At 55.2% G+C, this 17144-nt stretch overlaps 1 protein-coding gene across 2 annotated transcripts; it reads left to right on the top strand.

Annotated features, from left to right (window-relative positions):
- Positions 1-2430: 2430 nt before the first annotated feature.
- On the top strand, positions 2431-16379 carry ROBO4 (roundabout guidance receptor 4). Of its 2 annotated transcripts, XM_026505496.4 has the most exons (18): positions 2431-2572; positions 2919-3248; positions 3506-3663; positions 3858-3978; positions 4235-4362; positions 4452-4680; positions 4937-5049; positions 5751-5919; positions 6071-6253; positions 6366-6408; positions 8792-8928; positions 9044-9307; positions 12955-13062; positions 13254-13392; positions 13630-13857; positions 14017-14375; positions 15388-15594; positions 15727-16379. In XM_026505496.4, exons 1-18 carry the CDS (start codon positions 2503-2505, stop codon positions 15735-15737), a joined length of 2997 nt encoding a protein of 998 aa, XP_026361281.1. In that variant the 5' UTR covers positions 2431-2502; the 3' UTR covers positions 15738-16379. The 2 variants fall into 2 exon arrangements, with proteins under 2 accessions (XP_026361281.1, XP_044242494.1); XM_044386559.3 differs by lacking the exons at positions 14017-14375; positions 15727-16379 and having other exon boundaries at positions 2443-2572; positions 15388-15514.
- Positions 16380-17144: the final 765 nt, after the last annotated feature.

Raw genomic sequence — 17144 nt, 5'->3', positions numbered from 1 at the left:
AAGAAACCAGAGGAGCCAGGAGCCTGAGGTGGGAAACCATGTCCCCTGGAGGGTCCTTCAGGAGGACACTTAACTCCTCTCCTCTCTCTTCCCTCTTACAAGCCACTAAAGAATTTCTCGCAAAAATACAAAATACTAAAACCAGGAGGTGAGGGAAGACGCTGTGTAAACTGGTCACTAGCCCCAGAGCAGAGCTTCCTTGAAATAACCGGAGACAGCTCCCGTTGACTACCCTCATCCTCATGACTCACGCAGTCGGCTTTTCCTTAACGTGTGGAAATGAGACAATACAGATGCCATGAGGCGCGGTTGCTGGAAATGAGCACTGTGAACTTTGGGAGCCATCCAGACACACCTTACTGTTGGGAAGTCCCCTCGGCCATCACTCCATGGATCCCTGAGTGCCCTGGATGCTTGGGCTGAGTGAGGAGAGTCTCAACGTCTCCCAGGGACAACCTAGTTCATAGCACTTGGCTCTCCAGAGTCTGGGAATGGAGGCAGGCTGTGCTGAAGGCGATCTGCAGGGATGAGGCACGTGACTGTGGAGTTGGGGCAGCTCCTCGGGCTACTGTAACCTCCCTTTGGGGCTCCGTTCCTACAGCTCAGCACTGGCACCTCTCCCCACAGTGTAGCTGAGGCTAAGGCTAGCCACGATCTGAATTCCTTTGAGACTTGTCCTCTTATTCCATCTTTATGGATTGTAGAGACTTGAGCGCAAGCCAGTTGGTTCAGATCATTAGCGGAGAATATGGTTGGGCTCCCCAAGTCCAGTGGATAAGCAGAAGAGACTAAAGAAAGACCACCGACAATAGGCAATCTGGGGTCAGACGGGACTGGGGGCTCCGGACCCAGGAAAGTCCCAAGTTGGCAGTAGGCACAGTAAATCCATCTGTCCCACAACATCCTTCCTTGCCTTGTCCTTGGATGACTCCGGTGTCCACATGAATACCCCCCTCATCACTCTGGCCTCCCAGATCCTCGACGCCATAAACTCTACTCCACTCTGCCGGGCACACATATGCCTATGCTCCTGCCCACGGGCTTTGTCACTGCCCTTAGCTCCCCCACTTCTGAAATGCCAGACTCTGCTCTCCAACCCCAAGTCCTACCCTTCCAGCTCCATGTTGCTTTCACTCTGTCTATTCCTTATCCGCTGGAAATGCCCAGTTTCTAGAGACTATGGTGTTCTCTTGCTCTGACTGTCTTTATCACTGTTGGTCTCCATTTGAGGGGAAAGAGAAGGAGGAGTGAGGGAGGCCTAGGGCTGTGGCTGCGGCTGCGGCTGGTGCTGAGGCCAGGCTGTGAAGGGGGAGGAAGGGAGGGAGTCAGCTGTGTTAGGGGCCCCACAGAGGAGCTGGCCAGGAACAATGGGAAACAAAGGCTGGACACTCTTCCGCTGAGCCCCAGCGCCTGGCCTTGGCCTTCCGGGAACAGCTCCAGGAAATGGCTGAGATTCCAGATTTGGGAGGAAGAGACCTGTAAACAGGAGCTGGGCTCCAAGAGGGGAGAGCAGCGTCTCTTTAGGGGAGGGGGTGGGGAGGAGTGGCCGGGTGAGCACTGACATTGCAGGCTCAGAAGCTGCAAGGCTTGCCTGTTGTAGGCACAAGGTTCTAGGGCTGGAAAGACCCTGAAAAATGTCCCTGCCAAGGATGCTTGAATAGTTTCGGTGATGGCATGTGCATAAGAATAAATAAATAACGATATTGGCTAACCCTTACGCATCACTTAGATTCGGCGCTTTTCTAAGTGATTTCATGCACGATCCCATCTCATTCTTACTCCAGCCCTCAAGGTGGGGACTATTACTATGACTCCTACTTTACAGGTAAGGAAACTGATTTGCAGGGATGAAGGAATTGGCCCAAGGCCTCCCACAGCTTACTTCATTTGTTTCCCAGCCGAGTAGGAACACACTGTGGGCACCTCCCAGCTTGTCCCAGAGCCCCTAACGCCTTCCCATCTTCTGTCCTACCCACCCCCCTCTCCTTGGGGAGATGGGCTGTGGGATACAGTGCGCTCCTGCCTCCCTCCCCCAGCTGCCTTGGCCCACTTTTCTCTACCCTCAGCTTCTCAGTGCAGTGCCCTGAGACTCCACTGCGGGCCTCCGTTCCACTGCGGCAGGGAAATGCTTGGAGCCAAGGGACCAGGATTGGCATCAAGGTTTAAACAGAGGCTGAAGGCTGTGCTTGGAATTACGTCAGTGTGAAGGTCACCTTTAGGAAATACTAGACCCCAAGGTAAACCTTAGAGCCGGAGCTGGAGTCGGGTTGTGGCTACAGGGTCAAGGGCAGAGAGTTTCTCTCTGCTGGTCTCCTCCCAGTTCTCCAAGGCTTGGAGGGCCAGGCAGGAAGCATGGGTTTCCTCAAAGCTGCTTCCCTCCTGGGGCAGAGTCTCGGTCACAAACAACCACCACCACCCCTCCCCGCCCCTCCTTCCCTCCGCTGTGAGCTCAGAGCAGTAGGACAAAGTGCTCGCGACAAGGACAGAGGCCCAAGAGCAGCCATGGGCTCTGGAGGAGCAGGCCTCCTTGGGGCCCCCGGGCCCCTGCCTCTCCTGCTTCTGCTCGTCACGGGTGAGTGCAACCCTCCCCTCTCCTAGCGCCTGCTCCCTTGATCCAAGGCCTGGCCAAGGGGAGAAGAGGCCCCCCGGCTCCTTTGCTTCCCTTTTGTGGTAGGGGTACCAGGGATGATGGTGGTGATGATGACGGGATGATGATGATGACGATGTATGCGTGAGACAGAGGCAGACGGAGGGACAGATTAAGGGCTCTGCCTGGACGTCCTGTGTGCCAGCCCTCTCCTCTCCCAGCTATGTTGTTATGGGAAGTTATCTTCAGACAAGAGAAGGCAGAGAGATCTTCAGGGACTTGGGGGGTCCTGTTGGTAGTCAGACTGGGCTCTGCCCCCCTTTCCTTCCAGGAGGCATGGCCCAGGACTCCCCACCCCAGATCCTAGTCCATCCCCAGGACCAGCTGCTCCAGGGCCCAGGCCCGGCCAAAATGAGCTGCCGAGCCTCGGGCCAGCCACCTCCCACCATCCGCTGGCTGCTGAACGGGCAGCCCCTGAGCATGGTGCCCCCAGACAACCACCACCTCCTACCTGATGGAACGCTCCTGCTGATGCGGCCCCCTGCCCAGGGACGTGCCCACGACGACCAGGCCCTACCCGCAGACCTGGCTGTCTACACCTGTGAGGCCAGCAACCGGCTGGGCACAGCCGTCAGCCGAGGCGCTCGGCTATCTGTGGCTGGTAAGGCCTGGGAGGGGAGGCCCGGGGCGGGGCACGCCTGGGGCCTGATGCCCGAGGTGAGGATATTTGGGGGGCCGTCTGGGAGGGGAGGCCTGGGCTCGGAGAACAGAGGGGTGGGGCTGTGAAGAGTGAACTCAGGGCAGTGAAAAAGCAGGTAAAGCCGAAGGGGGAGAATGTAGTAGGAGGCACCGAGGCAGGGCCTCTGTGGAGGGGAGCACGGGACGCTCGCCCCTGCTGACCCTCCATCATCCCTGCAGTCCTTCGGGAGGATTTCCAGACCCAGCCTCAGGATACAGTGGCCACAGTGGGCGAGCAGGTGGTTCTGGGGTGTGGGCCGCCCTGGGGCCACCCAGAGCCCACAGTCTCCTGGTGGAAGGATGGCAAACCCCTGGCCCTACAGCCAGGGCGGCACGTGGTGAGTGTAGCCCCTTCCCCAAACTTTCTCTGGTCCTGAGCAGAATGGGGCACACCCAGAGGGAGAGACCCGCCCCCCCAGCCCCATGTACCCTGCAGCATTTGAGGAAAGGAAGGCAGTGAGGCCTAAGTTTCCCTCCCCAGTCAGAGCCCCTCCCCACGTGGGAGACTTCACGAAGCACCTGGCCCTGACAGGTCTCCAGGGGCTCCCTGCAGATGGCAAGAGCAGAGAAGAGCGACGCGGGGACCTACATGTGTGTGGCCACCAACAGCGCCGGACGACGGGAGAGCCGGGCAGCCAGGGTATCTGTCCAGGGTAAGGCGAGGGCGGTCAGCTCAAGTTAGGGCCTGGTTTGGGCTGGGGTTAGGGTATGTGGGGGTCAACCTGGGATCAGAATCAGAGTGATGGGGACCCCATTTAAAGGGATTCCCCCATCCTAGGGAGAAATAGCAGTGCTCTAGACTGGGAAATCTGGAAACTGTGGTTGCTCCACGTCTGGGGGCTGTTTCACTCCTCAATTGCACCATCACCCTGGCCTCTAGGCCCCAAACCAGCCTTGTGCTCCCCACAGAGCCCCAGAACTACAAGGAGCCTCTGGAGCTGCTGGCTGTGCACATTCAGCTGGAAAACGTGACCCTGCTGAACCCAGACCCCACAAAGAGCACGAGGCCCGAGCCCGCCGTGTGGCTCAGCTGGAGGGTAAGGCCTGGGACCTAGGGGTGGCGCTGGTCCAGGAAGAGCTGGTCGGAAACTCCTTGACTCCATCCTTCCTCTGGACTCCTTCCCAGGTGAGTGGCCCTGCTGCACCCGCTCAGTCCTACACAGCCCTGTTCAGGGTCCAGACGGCTCCAGGGGGCCCGGGAGCTCCATGGGCAGAGGCCCTGCTGGCTGGCTGGCAGAGCGCAGAGCTTGGAGGCCTCCTCTGGGGCCAAGACTACGAGTTCAAAGTGAGACCGTCCTCTGGCCGGGCTCAAGGCCCTGACAGCAACGTGCTGCTCCTGAGGCTGCCCGAACAAGGTCAGAGACAGATGCCGGCAGGACTCAGCAGTATCCTCTCTGGCATCTTCCTGTCTGTGGCCCCTGGACTGTCCCACTCCAGTCTGGGGGGATGGTGGGTCTTACTCCTGGACTCCCTTCTGCCGTGGCCAGCAAGCAGAACTACAAGAAGCTCCTCTTCTTGTCAGTGTGGTCTACGACCACATGCCCCTCCCAGCTCTGTGTCCTGGAGTCTCATCCTTCAGCATATCTTACAGCCTCTCTTCCTCCCCTCCAGTGCCCAGTGCCCCTCCCCAGGAGGTGACCTTAAAACCTGGCAACAGCAGTGTTCTTGTGAGCTGGTTCCCACCACCTGCTGAGAACCACAATGGCATCATCCGTGGCTACCAGGTACCCCCTTCCTGGTGGTGCCAGGACATCCCTCTTCCCTGGCACCCTGCATACCCTTGCTCTGGCACTGAGAAACAGCCCCCCTGCAGAGAAGCAAGGGAAACTCACTGTTGCTGAGCCAGGGTTTGCCAGACCCTGCCATGCGCTTTCCTACCTGGTCTCATTTTTGTCTCACTGTCCGTCCTGGGTTATTATCCCTACTTTACAGACGTGGAAAGTGAGACCAAGGTCACAGGTGCAGGAAACAGAACAGGAATCAAACCAGGCCACGTCTGACTCCCAGCTTCTAAGGCAGTGACCTCAGAATGTGGTTCTTGGACCAACAGTATCAGCAGTGCCTGACAAGGTGTTAGAAATGCAAATCCTTGGGTCCTTCCTAGGCTTCGTGAAGCAGAAATTCAGGGAGGGGCCTCGTAACCTGGATTTTTAATAAACCCTCCCAGTGACTCTAAAGCACAGTGGAGGTTGAGAACCACGGTCTAACATCTCTTTTAGCAGACTGCTTCGGCCCCGCTTCTGTCAGCCTAGAGAGAAGTCTCTCTCACTCTGTTGGAAGAAGGGAACAGGAAGTATGGCTGCACAGGGTGGAGGGAATGTCCCCAGGTGAACAGCGGAGCTGGGTGACCCCATGCCCGGAGATGAAGGGCTCAGCAGCTGGGACAGTGCAGGGGGACGAGTGCTCACCTCCGCTTGTGTCTCAGGTCTGGAGACTGGGCAACACTTCGCTGCCCCCGGCCAACTGGACTGTGGCGGGTGAGCAGACCCAGCTGGAGATCGCCACCCGAAAGCCAGGCTCCTACTGCGTGCAAGTGGCTGCAGTCACTGGGGCCGGGACTGGGCCCCCCAGTAGCCCCGTCTGCCTCCTGTTAGGTGAGGGCAGTGCCCACCAGCTGACCCATAGCCCTTGCACCCCCCTCCCCACCTTCCTCTCTCCCTTCTTCCATCTCACCCTTCCAGTTCATTGTCTGCCCCACTCTCATCGCCCCACCCACCCCTCCCGCTGAGCTCAAATTGCCCACAGAGCGGACCATGGAGCGAGCCACCCAAGAACTCAGTGACGGTCCCTGGACCCTGGAGCAGCTGAGGGCCACCCTGAGGCGGCCAGAAGTGATTGCTGGTGGGGGCGTTTTGCTCTGGCTGCTGCTGCTGGGCACTGCCGTGTGTGTCCACCGCCGGCACCGAGCGGGGGTGCACCTGGGGCCAGGTGAGAGGATGAAGTGGACTCCCGGGCAGTCGGGGCGGAACAGTACAGCGGTTTAGATCTCAAGCCAGGAGCTGGACACTCCGGATTTAGCCTTCCTTTTGCCCTCTCCCAGGTCTGTACAGATATACCAGTGAGGACGCCATCCTAAAGCACAGGTGAGAGACAAGAGGGGAGGGGCTGAGGGTGAGGCGGGGGCAGAGGGGCCAAGGGACAGTAGAGCCAGAGCAGAGAACTGGATGGAATACTCTCTCTCCTACGGCCAGGCAGTTGGGGCTCCTACTACCCAAATATCTCCTGAACTCCAAGGGAGAATTAATGTCTCTCTCATTAATGTTCCTATCACCCCACTTGACAGTTGAATAAACAGAGACTCATGACGTAAGGGACTTCGCCCAAAGCCACACTGCTAGTAGCTGGTGTGTCACACGTTTAGTCGGTGTGCTTGTCACCCACCTCTCACTAATACTTACTAGACTCTCCTGCTGCCTCGTTCTGCTCGGTGGGGAAAAACTAGCCTGGGAAGACCTGTTTAATTTCTAATTTTCTCTCTATAGCCAGTGTCTACCTAGCAGTGCCTTTGCATCTTGAGGGATCTGTCCTTCACAGTAATCACCCACAGTTCCAGCAGAGGGCGCTCTGCCCCCACGGTCTCGATGCTCACTCCTTGTTCTCAGTAACAGGGTCAGCTGGCAGGTACACCTGCTCCAAGTGTCTCTGGCTGCCAAAGCGAGCGGGTGGTTATGAGACATGATGCTAAGAAAGAAAACATCCTTTTTTGTCTTATTGGCTGAGTTTTACACTAAATAACCATTTCAACTCTCTGCCCACCTCCTCCTGCTCTTTATCTCATTGGATTTCCTCCAAAGGGCTTCATATTCCAAGCCTGTGTCTTTCAACAGAAGTTTATCAAGCCCCCCCTCTGTGTGGGACACAACCAGCCCTTGGGCTGCCGTTTTGCTGTCAGTGTCTCAGCCCAGAGCAAGGTTCCAAGCTGTCTGGGGCCGTATTCCTGTGTTATTCTGTGCTCACTGGCCTTTCTTTTCCAGCTACTTCCTGCTTTACCCTGCTTTACCCTGAACCTTCTCTGGATCCCCTGGGATTTCATCCCTTGTCTTTGAGGGGGATTCCATTCTTTTTTATTTTTTATTTTTTGAAAACTTATTTATTTATTTGAGGGAGAGAGAAAGTGAGACGGGGGAAGGGCAGAGGGAGAGAGAGTCTTAATCAGACCACACTGAGTGCAGAGCCTCATGTGGGGCTCGATCTCAGAACCCTGAGATCAGGACCTGAGTTGAAACCAGGAGTCAGACGCTTAACCAACTTGGCGACCCAGGCACCCCAGGGGGGATTCCATTCCGATTGTTTTGTTCATTCATTTCTTTAGCACAAGCTCCACCCACCAGGAACTCTCAGTGTAGGTGGAGACCGCCGTGCTAGCATATGAATGTATGAATGCAATCCAGTGTTAGCAGTGCAGAAACACGGGGGCGCCTGGGTGGCTCAGTTGGTTCTTAATTTCAGTTTGGATCATGGCCTCAAGGGGGGATCTAGCTCTGTGCTCAGCAGGGAGTCTGCTTACGGATTGTCTTTCTCCCTCTCCCTCCGCACCTCCCCCCCGCCCCGCCCCGCTCATTAGCCCATGCATGCTCTCTCTCAAATAAATAAATCTTTAAAAAGGGGGGGGGGCAAAAACATGTACAAGATACGTGGAGGGAGCTAGGGTGGGGAAATATGGGAGGAAGATTCCACATTTACCCTGAGAGTAAGAAGGGGATGGGGAAAGGAGCGGCAAGAATTAACGTGCCATGGTCATAGGGAAGATAAGCCATTTAGGCTGGTGGGGACCTAGGACACAAGATGGGTCAGAGTAAAGGGTAAGTTTGGGGAGCTGGAAGCCAGACCAATGAGGGCTCTGTTAGCCATGCTATGCAGCTGGGCTCTATCTTGGTAAATGGGGAGCCACTGAAGGTTTTAGGCAGAGAATTACTTTGGTCTGACCTCTATTCTTCAAAGATTACTCAGTCAGCCAGCAGGACACCCAGTTCAAAGGGAACCAAACTAGACGTAGAGAAGGCAACATCCATGTGGCAAACTCTTGCTCTGCCAGCTGAGTGATCTCACATTTCCTCACTTTGACTCACAGCATCAGCCTTATATGGAAGGCTTTTTTGGTAGCCCTTTTACAGATAAAGAACCGGGGCTCCAAGAGGCTAGTAGACCTCGTTGCCCAGGGCTGCACAGTTAGGCTGCAGCAGATGGGGATTTTCACAGCGGGTTTGTCTGCCCCTGGATCTGTGTTCTCTTTGTCTCAGCACGTAGCTGTCTCTGTTCAACACCTCCTGGTTCTGGGCCACTTGGACTTCCCCTGGTCCCAGGAAAAGAAAAGACCCCTGAGTTTGGGGGGCCAGGTCAGAGATCTGAAAGAGTGTGAAGGGCTAGAATAAAGCTGCTATCACCCTCTGAGCTGGAGGTCTTGGCCAATTACGTTCTCGGTTCACCCCATTTCTCCTGCCCCGCCCCCACCCTCCATTGCCGCAGGATGGATCACAGCGACTCCCCTTGGCTGGCAGACACTTGGCGTTCCACCTCGGGCTCTCGGGACCTGAGCAGCAGCAGCAGCATCAGCAGCAGGCTGGGAGCGGACCCCCGGGACCCACTAGACTGTCGTCGTTCCTGTGAGCAGGCCCAGGGGCGTCGGGGGCTCAGCAGGGGAGCAGGGATCCCAGGGCTGGGGCTGGGGGTTGTGGGCGGGACGCACTCACCATAATTCTTCCTGTCTTCTCACCACAGTGATCTCCTGGGATCCCCGAAGCCCTGGTGTGCCCCTGCTTCCGGACACCAGCACTTTCTACGGCTCCCTCATCGCTGAGCTGCCTTCCGGCCCCCCAGCCCGGCCAAGCCCCAAGACCCCAGCTGTCAGGCGTCTCCCGCTCCAGCTGGCCCGGCTCTCCAGCCCCTGGCCCAGTCCAGACAGCCTCTGCAGCCGCAGGGGCCTCGCTTCTCCGCGCCTGCCTCTGGCCCCTGCGGAGGCTTGGAAGGCCAGAAAGAAGCAGGGTAAGGACAGGGAGGATAGACACAGCCTGCTGGAGCGGGTGGCAGGAGGGAACAGGAGTGGGAATGTGGTAGGAACATGGCCTGGGGGCTCTGCAGCCGATGTGGGCTGTATCCCAGCCATGGCTTCTGGTTCCCTTGCCCTGGTAGACGCAGAGTCTCCCCACTATCACCAGAACACTCAGCGAGGGGTGTGCTGGCCTCTGCTTTTCTTGACGCTGTGCTCTGTTTCTGCTTGGCCACACCACTAGTGGGCCCACTTCTGTGTTCATTTGAATTTAGCAAACATTTCATAAGCACCACTGTAGGCCAGCCGTGGGGACACAAGAGACAGCTCTTGCCATCTAAGGCCTCTGAGTCCAAGGAGAGTGGCTGACCAGCGTATAAGTAATGTTAGAACCTGGAAGCGGGTGACCGGTGCTAGCGGGAAGGCTCATCTCCTTGTGCACGGTGCCCGGGCCTCCCCAGACACTGACTCCCAACTGACCTCGCAGAGAAGACTGAGGGATTCCTTTCTGCCCAGATTTCTCTCCTGACTTCCGCCTGCCCGCTTTGGCTTCCCAGAGACAAATAATCATGGTGTCTGTTTCTTTAGCAACTACTCTGTGTTGGGTGCCTTACATATTTGTTATTTCATTTAATCATACCCCCAACCTCTTGGCTAGGTATTATTTCTCTAATTTTGCAGATGGGGAAAGAGGATCAGAAATGAGTACCTTGTTCAAAATCCCACCAGTCAGTAAGCTGCCGAGCTCAGATTTGAAGCCAGAATGGTCTGCTTCCAAAGGCCACACTCTGACAGCTCCCTTGAGAGATTCTATTCTACCACTGACTATTTTCTCTTCTTTCTGAACATGGGCCTGCACTCCACCTGCTGTCTGCATGAGCCTTCTGTGATGATTAGTAAGCCTTACAAATGTCCTACAGCCAATTCTTTTTTTTTTTTAAGTGGATACAATCCAACTTTCATGAAGACAGAGATGGATTCAGAGTAATTAAGAGCTTGTCCAATATCCAGAATTTTATGACTCTAAATATTAGCAAAGTTGGCATTCTTTCCAGCTTCGCCTGAGAACTATAGCATTAAGAATCCCCGGTGGTAATGAAATAGCAGCGGAAAAGGGGTTGAAAAAGTCCCATTTAAAAACGAGCCTTCCCACCGAGAACGACACCGACTTGGATATGATGTGTAGCCCATCCTAGAACATTAATACTACTGGGGAAAAAAGTAAGTCGCTTTCTACAGTTAATTCTCAAGACAGGTTCCAATTCTGAGACGAGGCTTTGGTCCCCACTCCACCCTGTGTCTCCTCACCCCAGCCCCACTGGCTCACCACAGTAGCTCCCCTGCACTGGTGACACTCGATGGCCCAGCTCTGGTTCCCGGGACGCCAGCAACAGCAAGACTTTGCTATGGTCTTGTCCAGAGCCATGGAGTTGGCTCTACTGCTGTCACTTAGTCCAAAAGACTGAGGAGTCTTTGTCTTCAGACACTGCAAGCTCTCTCAGTGCCCCCCATTCCCCTCAACCTGCTTAGTCCTTTTTTCTTATTAATTGACCTTGGTTGGGTTTTTTTTTCTCCACCACGACTATACTGTCTTTTTTCATCCATTATATCAGGGTCTTAGTTCCACTCTGCCAGATACATAGAGTATCCTAATCACTTAATGAATTCAAACAAACATTTATCGCCATTCAGGTATACCCAACGAGATTTGACCTAACCTTGATAAAATTTTTATCGTGCAGTTTGCTCAAATAACACTGAAAACTGAAATCCAAGTAATTGCAAGTGTGGTAGAAGAAGGCTTTGGGGACTAGAATCCTTTAGAGGAAATAAAATGGACTGGGACAAAGGTGGCCTTTTCTAGGACTGGCCTTTCCTCCTCCTTGTCCACACAAACCAGCCAACCAACATGTGTCCCCTTTTCTGAGCTTACTCAGGAAGCCAGAACTAGAGGACACAAAGCCGTTGATAGCAGAGTTGGAGCACCTGAGGTTGCCTCAGGACTCCCTCGGTCACACAACAAATAAAGGAAGTAAATTAAAAAACAAAGCAGCCTACGAACAAAAGGAAATTCTGGTAGAGGAAGTATAGTCATTGTGTGGGTTTTCATCCCAGTGGCTCAGAAGTTCTGACCACTGTACATGGATTCCCAGGGCCCAGATAGTCTTGGTGAATGCTGTAGCCTTGATCCCGTCCCTGCTCTGAACCTGCCCACGGTGGCCTCCAAATCTCTGAGATTGGACCGACTAGACAGCTATGCCTTGAGGTCCTGCCTGGTCTCTGGTTTGCCAAGGAAGGAACCCCTTTCCTAACTGAGCTTCTAATCGTGTGACACTAATCTGAAGGCTGCTTCTTTTTTCCTTTACTTAGTATTTTCCTGGTTCCTGGTCTTGGGGAAATCTCTTCCCTCCATTACCCCCCTGGTTCCCTTCTGATTTAAACTTAGATCCATTCGGGTTTTGGCCTGACCAAGAAGCATGCTCTTGGGTCACTGCACACAGCTGGGTCTGTTCTTTCAGTTACCTCAGCTTCTCCATTGTCAGAGTTCACTTAAGTGGCCATGTGAGCCGCCATATTGTGAATCCTCTCACCTCACGTTGACATCTACATCTCTGGTATTATCCATCCATTTGCTCATTCATTCAACAAGTATCATCAGGGGCACCTGGGTGGCACAGTGGTTAAGCGTCTGCCTTCGGCTCAGGGCATGATCCCAGCGTTATGGGATTGAGCCCCACATCAGGCTCTTCTGCTATGAGCCTGCTTCTTCCTCTCCCGCTCCCCCTGCTTGTGTTCCCTCTCTCGCTGGCTGTCTCTATCTCTGTCGAATAAATAAATAAATAAAATCTTTAAAAAAAATAAAAACAAAAACAAAAACAAAAAAAACAAGTATCATCAAATATCTATGGGCAGGGCATTGCCTCCCTGGGCAAGACATCCTCCCCTCTTCTTCTCAGCTGACTCTCTCCTGTTACACCCGGCACGGTGTGGGGTTGTCTTACCCTCTCAGCCTCAGCTCAACTTGACAGTCCAATCCTTCTTTCCAAGTGACAGATACTCAGATTTCTCAGGGCAAGGTTATCCAGAACCATGGCAGATATTTGTAATGTGAGAGATGGAAATTAACAGATTCTCTTCCAGAAAAGAAGGGGTATTTGTCTTCACAGGGCCAAAATTCATGAGAGGAGTAGCAATGTGAGGGTACAGAGATCAGGAAGATTGGAATGTGTATACAGTAATGAAAAGAAAATTGTCCAAGTATCTTTCAGGCACCAGGAACTTCACAATCTGTTTTTATAAATAAATTAAAATTGGCAAAACTATCATTTGACTGGGTGTTCCCAAAGGAACCCAAAGCTCAGAAAAGTGAATGGATTTACCTGAGGTCACACGGCAACAACGTAACTGAGCTGGGCTGTCAGTGCAGGTCTTTCCACTCCAAGCCTAGTGCCACCTTCCTCCCTTATCATAGCTTCCTGGATGAAGGTGAAGGTGCAGAGGATGGAGGGGGGTTCTTCCCTCTTTTCTCTGGGTTCAGGGACCCTAAAGCTTAACTGAATGACAGGCTGAAGATAGAGTGTGTGGTTGGGGTTGAAAGGCCCACCCTGGCTTGCCCCCCACCCGCTGACTCTTGCCTTTGCAGAGCTGCAGCAAGCCAACAGCTCCCCGCCCCTCCAGGCAAGCTGCCCTCTGGAGCTCTGGGCCTCGGAGTTGGGGAACAGAGGCTCCAAGAACCTTTCCCAAAGCCCAGGTGAGAGGAGGCCCCAAAAGGGAAGTGGGGGGAAGAGGCAGGGTGTAAGCGTCCACAGCCCCTACAGGTGGCTGCTCTTGCCCCTGAGGAGGCTGGGTGAGTGGGGTGTGGAGACAGGAAGCTGGGGGCTCGGTGGGGTCTGGGGCTGATGGGAGTTCTGCCAGTCTCACCCCCAGGGTATTGTTCCCCAGGAGCTGTGCCCCAGGCTCTGGTTGCCTGGAGGGCCCTAGGACCACAGCTCCTCAGCTCCTCCAATGAGCTGGCTTCGCGCCCTCTCCCCCCAACACCCCTCGCTTCTCGTGGAGCCCCTGCTCAGAGTCAGCAGACCCAGTAAGAGGGCATGGGGTCGGGAAGCAGGGCTGGGGGCCTCGGGGTGTGAGGGATGTTCGCTGAGCTCAGACAGGGGCTGGGGGACTAGGGGTGTGAGGGGTGTTCGCTGAGCTCAGACAGGGGCTAGGGGACTAGGGTTGTGAGGGGTGTTCGCTGAGCTTGGACTGGGGTTGGGGGAGGGTGACGGGGGGGGGGGGCTGCACTAACCACCTGTTATCACTCTCTTACCCCAATCAGGCACTCTGTGGAGCCCCAAGCTCCCTCCTCCCTCCCACTGCCAGCAGCCCCCCTCCCCATCCTGATCCCCTCCAGCCCCCAGGCCTCTTCCCTCTCTGGTCCCAGCCCAGAGTCCAGTCGTCTGTCCAGCTCTTCACTGTCGTCCCTGGGGGAGGATCAGGACAGTGTGCTGACTCCTGAGGAGGTGGCCCTGTGCCTGGAGCTCAGTGAGGGTGAGGAGACCCCCAGGTGAGTTGCCTGAGGGACGACCACAGGACTACAGACGAGCACGCTACAGGAGCACGCTTCTCGCTCCCTGGCCCCGCACTTTCTCCATGGGAATGTTTCTGCTCTGCCAGCCTACTCACCCCAACCGTAGTCCTGTCCCCCATTTTGTCTCTTCTCTAGGAATAGTGTCTCTCCCGTGCCAAGGGCCCCTTCACCCCCTGTCACCTACGGCTACATCAGCATCCCGGCAGCCTCAGAGCTGGCAGACGTGGGCAGGGCAGGAGGAGGGGTGGGGTCCGAGGTGAGGGGCTTGCTGTGCCCACCCCGGCCCTGCCCCACCCCCACCCCCAGCGAGGGCTCCTTGGCCAACGGCTGGGGCTCCGCCTCCGAGGACAACGCCCCCAGTGCCCGAGCCAGCCTGGTCAGCTCCTCTGACGGCTCCTTCCTCGCTGATGCCCACTTTGCCCGGGCCCTGGCAATGGCCGTGGACAGCTTTGGCTTGGGTCTGGAGCCCAGGGAGGTGGACTGTGTCTTCACGGGTATGTGAGATCACCCTGCCTCTCTTCTCACCTCCACCCTGTGGAATAGCCACAGCTCCTGGAAGAACCCCTCCCCGCCGTTTCCCCAACCAAGAGAGAAGGCTTCTTAATCATTGTCTTTGTGGTTATCCTTAAAACAGCTAGCTGTCCCCAGCCCTATGATAAGTGCTTTATATGCATTCAATATTAACACCTCTATGGGGACTATTCTTTATCTTTCTTTTCCCAATGAGGAAACTATATATCAAACAGGTTTTTTAACTTGCCCAAGGTCACCCACAAGAACAAGGACAAAATGTTCAAGTCTAAAGCCCAGAGGCCGCCAATTGTATGACCCCTTGACTTCCCTCCAGGTCCCTCCTCTTAACCCAGACGCTGGTATCCAGGACAGATTGCTCCCCACCTCTTCTCTTTATTCCAACCCACTGTTTCAGATTCTCCTCACTATGGAAAGTTCTGTTTTCTCTCTTACCTCCTGCTATGCTTACCAGCCCTTCCTCTTGCCCTGTCTGTGGCTGGGGTGAGGAGAAGCTGGGCTCACCCCTCCACCTGTCGAGCAGAGTGGGACCATTATCTCCATGTCAACAAATTGTTGCTCAGGGCTCCCTGTGCCCCTTCCTCATACACTTTGTCAATCCCCTTTCCCCATCTTATGAACCCTAACTCTACCCTTTGCCCCCAAAGAAAAACAACCTGGCTTGTGGTAAATGGGAAAGCAAGGATTATTCAGGACAGAGGGAGAAGAAGGATGCCAGGGTGAGGGGTGGGGGGTGGAAGGGTGAGAGTATGGATAGAAGGCCAGAGCTGGGCTAGGAGGAAACAGTTCAAACTATTCTCTCTAAAGAAACCAATGGACTCATTCCAAAGGGCACCAGAATTGATGGACCAAGTTGGGGCTAGGTTATCTTTCAGGTTGGGTGTGTGCCTTAAGCAGGCCCTAAGCGTTCTGCCCTAACCTCGTCCCTCAGAGTGAAAGTCGACCCTCTACAAATAAATCCACCCTCCCTGACAGATGCCTCCTCCCCTCCCTCCCCGAGGGATGACCTCTTCCTGACCTCCACCCTCTCCCTGCCCCTGTGGGAGTGGAGGTCGGACTGGCTGGAGGACATGGAGAACCCCCACAGCCAGCGGCTGGGAAGGGGGCTGCCGCCCTGGCCCCCCGACTCTCGGATCTCTTCCCGAAGAAGTCAACTTGGCCGTCCTGAGCCCAAGGCTGGCAGTAAGTGTCTGCGTGCCCAGCTGATGGGGCGACCTTGCCTCAGGGATTCTGGGGGAGGAGCCAGGAGGGAGCCCTGGGGTTGGGCAGGAGAGAGGAGCAGCAGGGTAACCCCACTCTCCCTCGACTTCACAGACTCCTCATGAAGTGTGCCCGAGACCGCCCAGAAGAGAATCAAACCACCCCTCCCGCGGAGTGTCAGTCTTGCCCTGTGCTTCTCGGGCAGCTGGGGGACCACCTTGCCCAGCCTCCAGGAGAGCTCTCCTCCTTCGGGATTACGAACACAGACTAAAGCAAAACAAAACAAGCACAAAGCAGAGCCGGAGACCACAGCGAGCAAAAAGTCATCCCGGCCTGACTCCTCGCCCTTGCTTTCTCCTCCTTCCATCATCCATTCCACAGCCAGGTCTTTTGGCCTGAGAAGCAGCCTAATCTTCTGATCTACCCCCCGACTTGGATCACGGAAAGTGGGGAGGCCAGAGGTCTTCCCAGAGCCTGTGGGACAGGCGGTAGGGGAAGGAGCTTTACAGAGCCACCCCTCTCTGGAGGGGACCCTTCATTCTCCAGGGGCAGGCTCACCTCTCCCCAGCCACACCCGCTGGAGGAAGGAAGGAGGACCAGCACTGAAGCAGTGAGGCCCTACCTTGGTCCCAAGGCAGAGGGGCCAGGATGGATCCAGGGAGGGAGCTAAAGGAAGGGAGGTGGGAAAATGGGGGACAAAACCCTCTCCTCATACCGTGGACTCTGTGAACTTAAGAAATTGATACCATAAAACTGTAATGACTTGAGTGTGGTGAGATCATTCCCCAGAGCCCCATTTGGGGGAGGGTTCCCGGAGATATGGGAAGAATTCTGAGTTTAAAAGGGATCCGGTGTTCATTGGCACTCAGGGAGAATCACTTAGCTCTGTTCTGTGATTAAGGGAAGAATTACACGCATCCTTTGGATTCTCCTGGTCTGCTGGTCTTCACAACTTGTCCCGGAAAGACAACTCCTGCTTTCAGTGGTCCCAGCCCCCCCTCCCCAGGGACCAGTCCCAGATGGTTAAGACCAGATGGTTTCTTAAAATAGACAAAGTAGCGCAATTCCCCAAAAGGTAGAACCACCTGTAACGGTTGGCTGGTGAACAGCCTTCAGGCAAAACAACAGAACAGAGAAATGGAGCAGGACTGCCAGGGCCGGAGTCACAGAAAGTTCCAGAAGGGCGGGTGGGGCCCCGTCCTTCTAACTTGGTGGGAAAGACAGGGGCAGAAAACAAATTGGAGGGGCGGGGGGAACGGTGCTTCTGAGCAAGACCAGGGCCACAGGAGGACACATTTAGGGGGGCCAATTAGGAAGCAAGCCCAGAAAGGGGGTATAACCCTCCCACACCTAAGCCACTCTACCTGGAGGCCACTCTGAACTCACAGGCCAAGTGAGGCAGGGCCTGGGGGACACGGTACTGCCTGAACTACCTTAACCGGGCCAGTCTGGGCTGGAGGGTCTAGTCTCAGGATAAGAAATCAGTGCTCCGGATACATATCCGTTCCTCTCTATTTGCTTTTCCTTTTTTG

The sequence above is a fragment of the Ursus arctos genome, unplaced genomic scaffold, assembly GCF_023065955.2.
Source record: "Ursus arctos isolate Adak ecotype North America unplaced genomic scaffold, UrsArc2.0 scaffold_22, whole genome shotgun sequence".
NCBI classification, from domain to species: Eukaryota; Metazoa; Chordata; class Mammalia; order Carnivora; family Ursidae; genus Ursus; species Ursus arctos.
This window is presented reverse-complemented; position numbering and strand designations above follow the sequence as displayed.

Coding starts and splice junctions, on each gene's coding strand:
- ROBO4 (XM_026505496.4), top strand. CDS start 2,503: ATGGGCTCTGGAGGAGCAGGCCTCCTTGGGGCCCCCGGGCCCCTGCCT. Junction 5,920..6,070: donor CCCCGTCTGCCTCCTGTTAG/GTGAGGGCAGTG, acceptor AATTGCCCACAG/AGCGGACCATGGAGCGAGCC. Junction 13,858..14,016: donor GAGGGTGAGGAGACCCCCAG/GTGAGTTGCCTG, acceptor TCTCTTCTCTAG/GAATAGTGTCTCTCCCGTGC.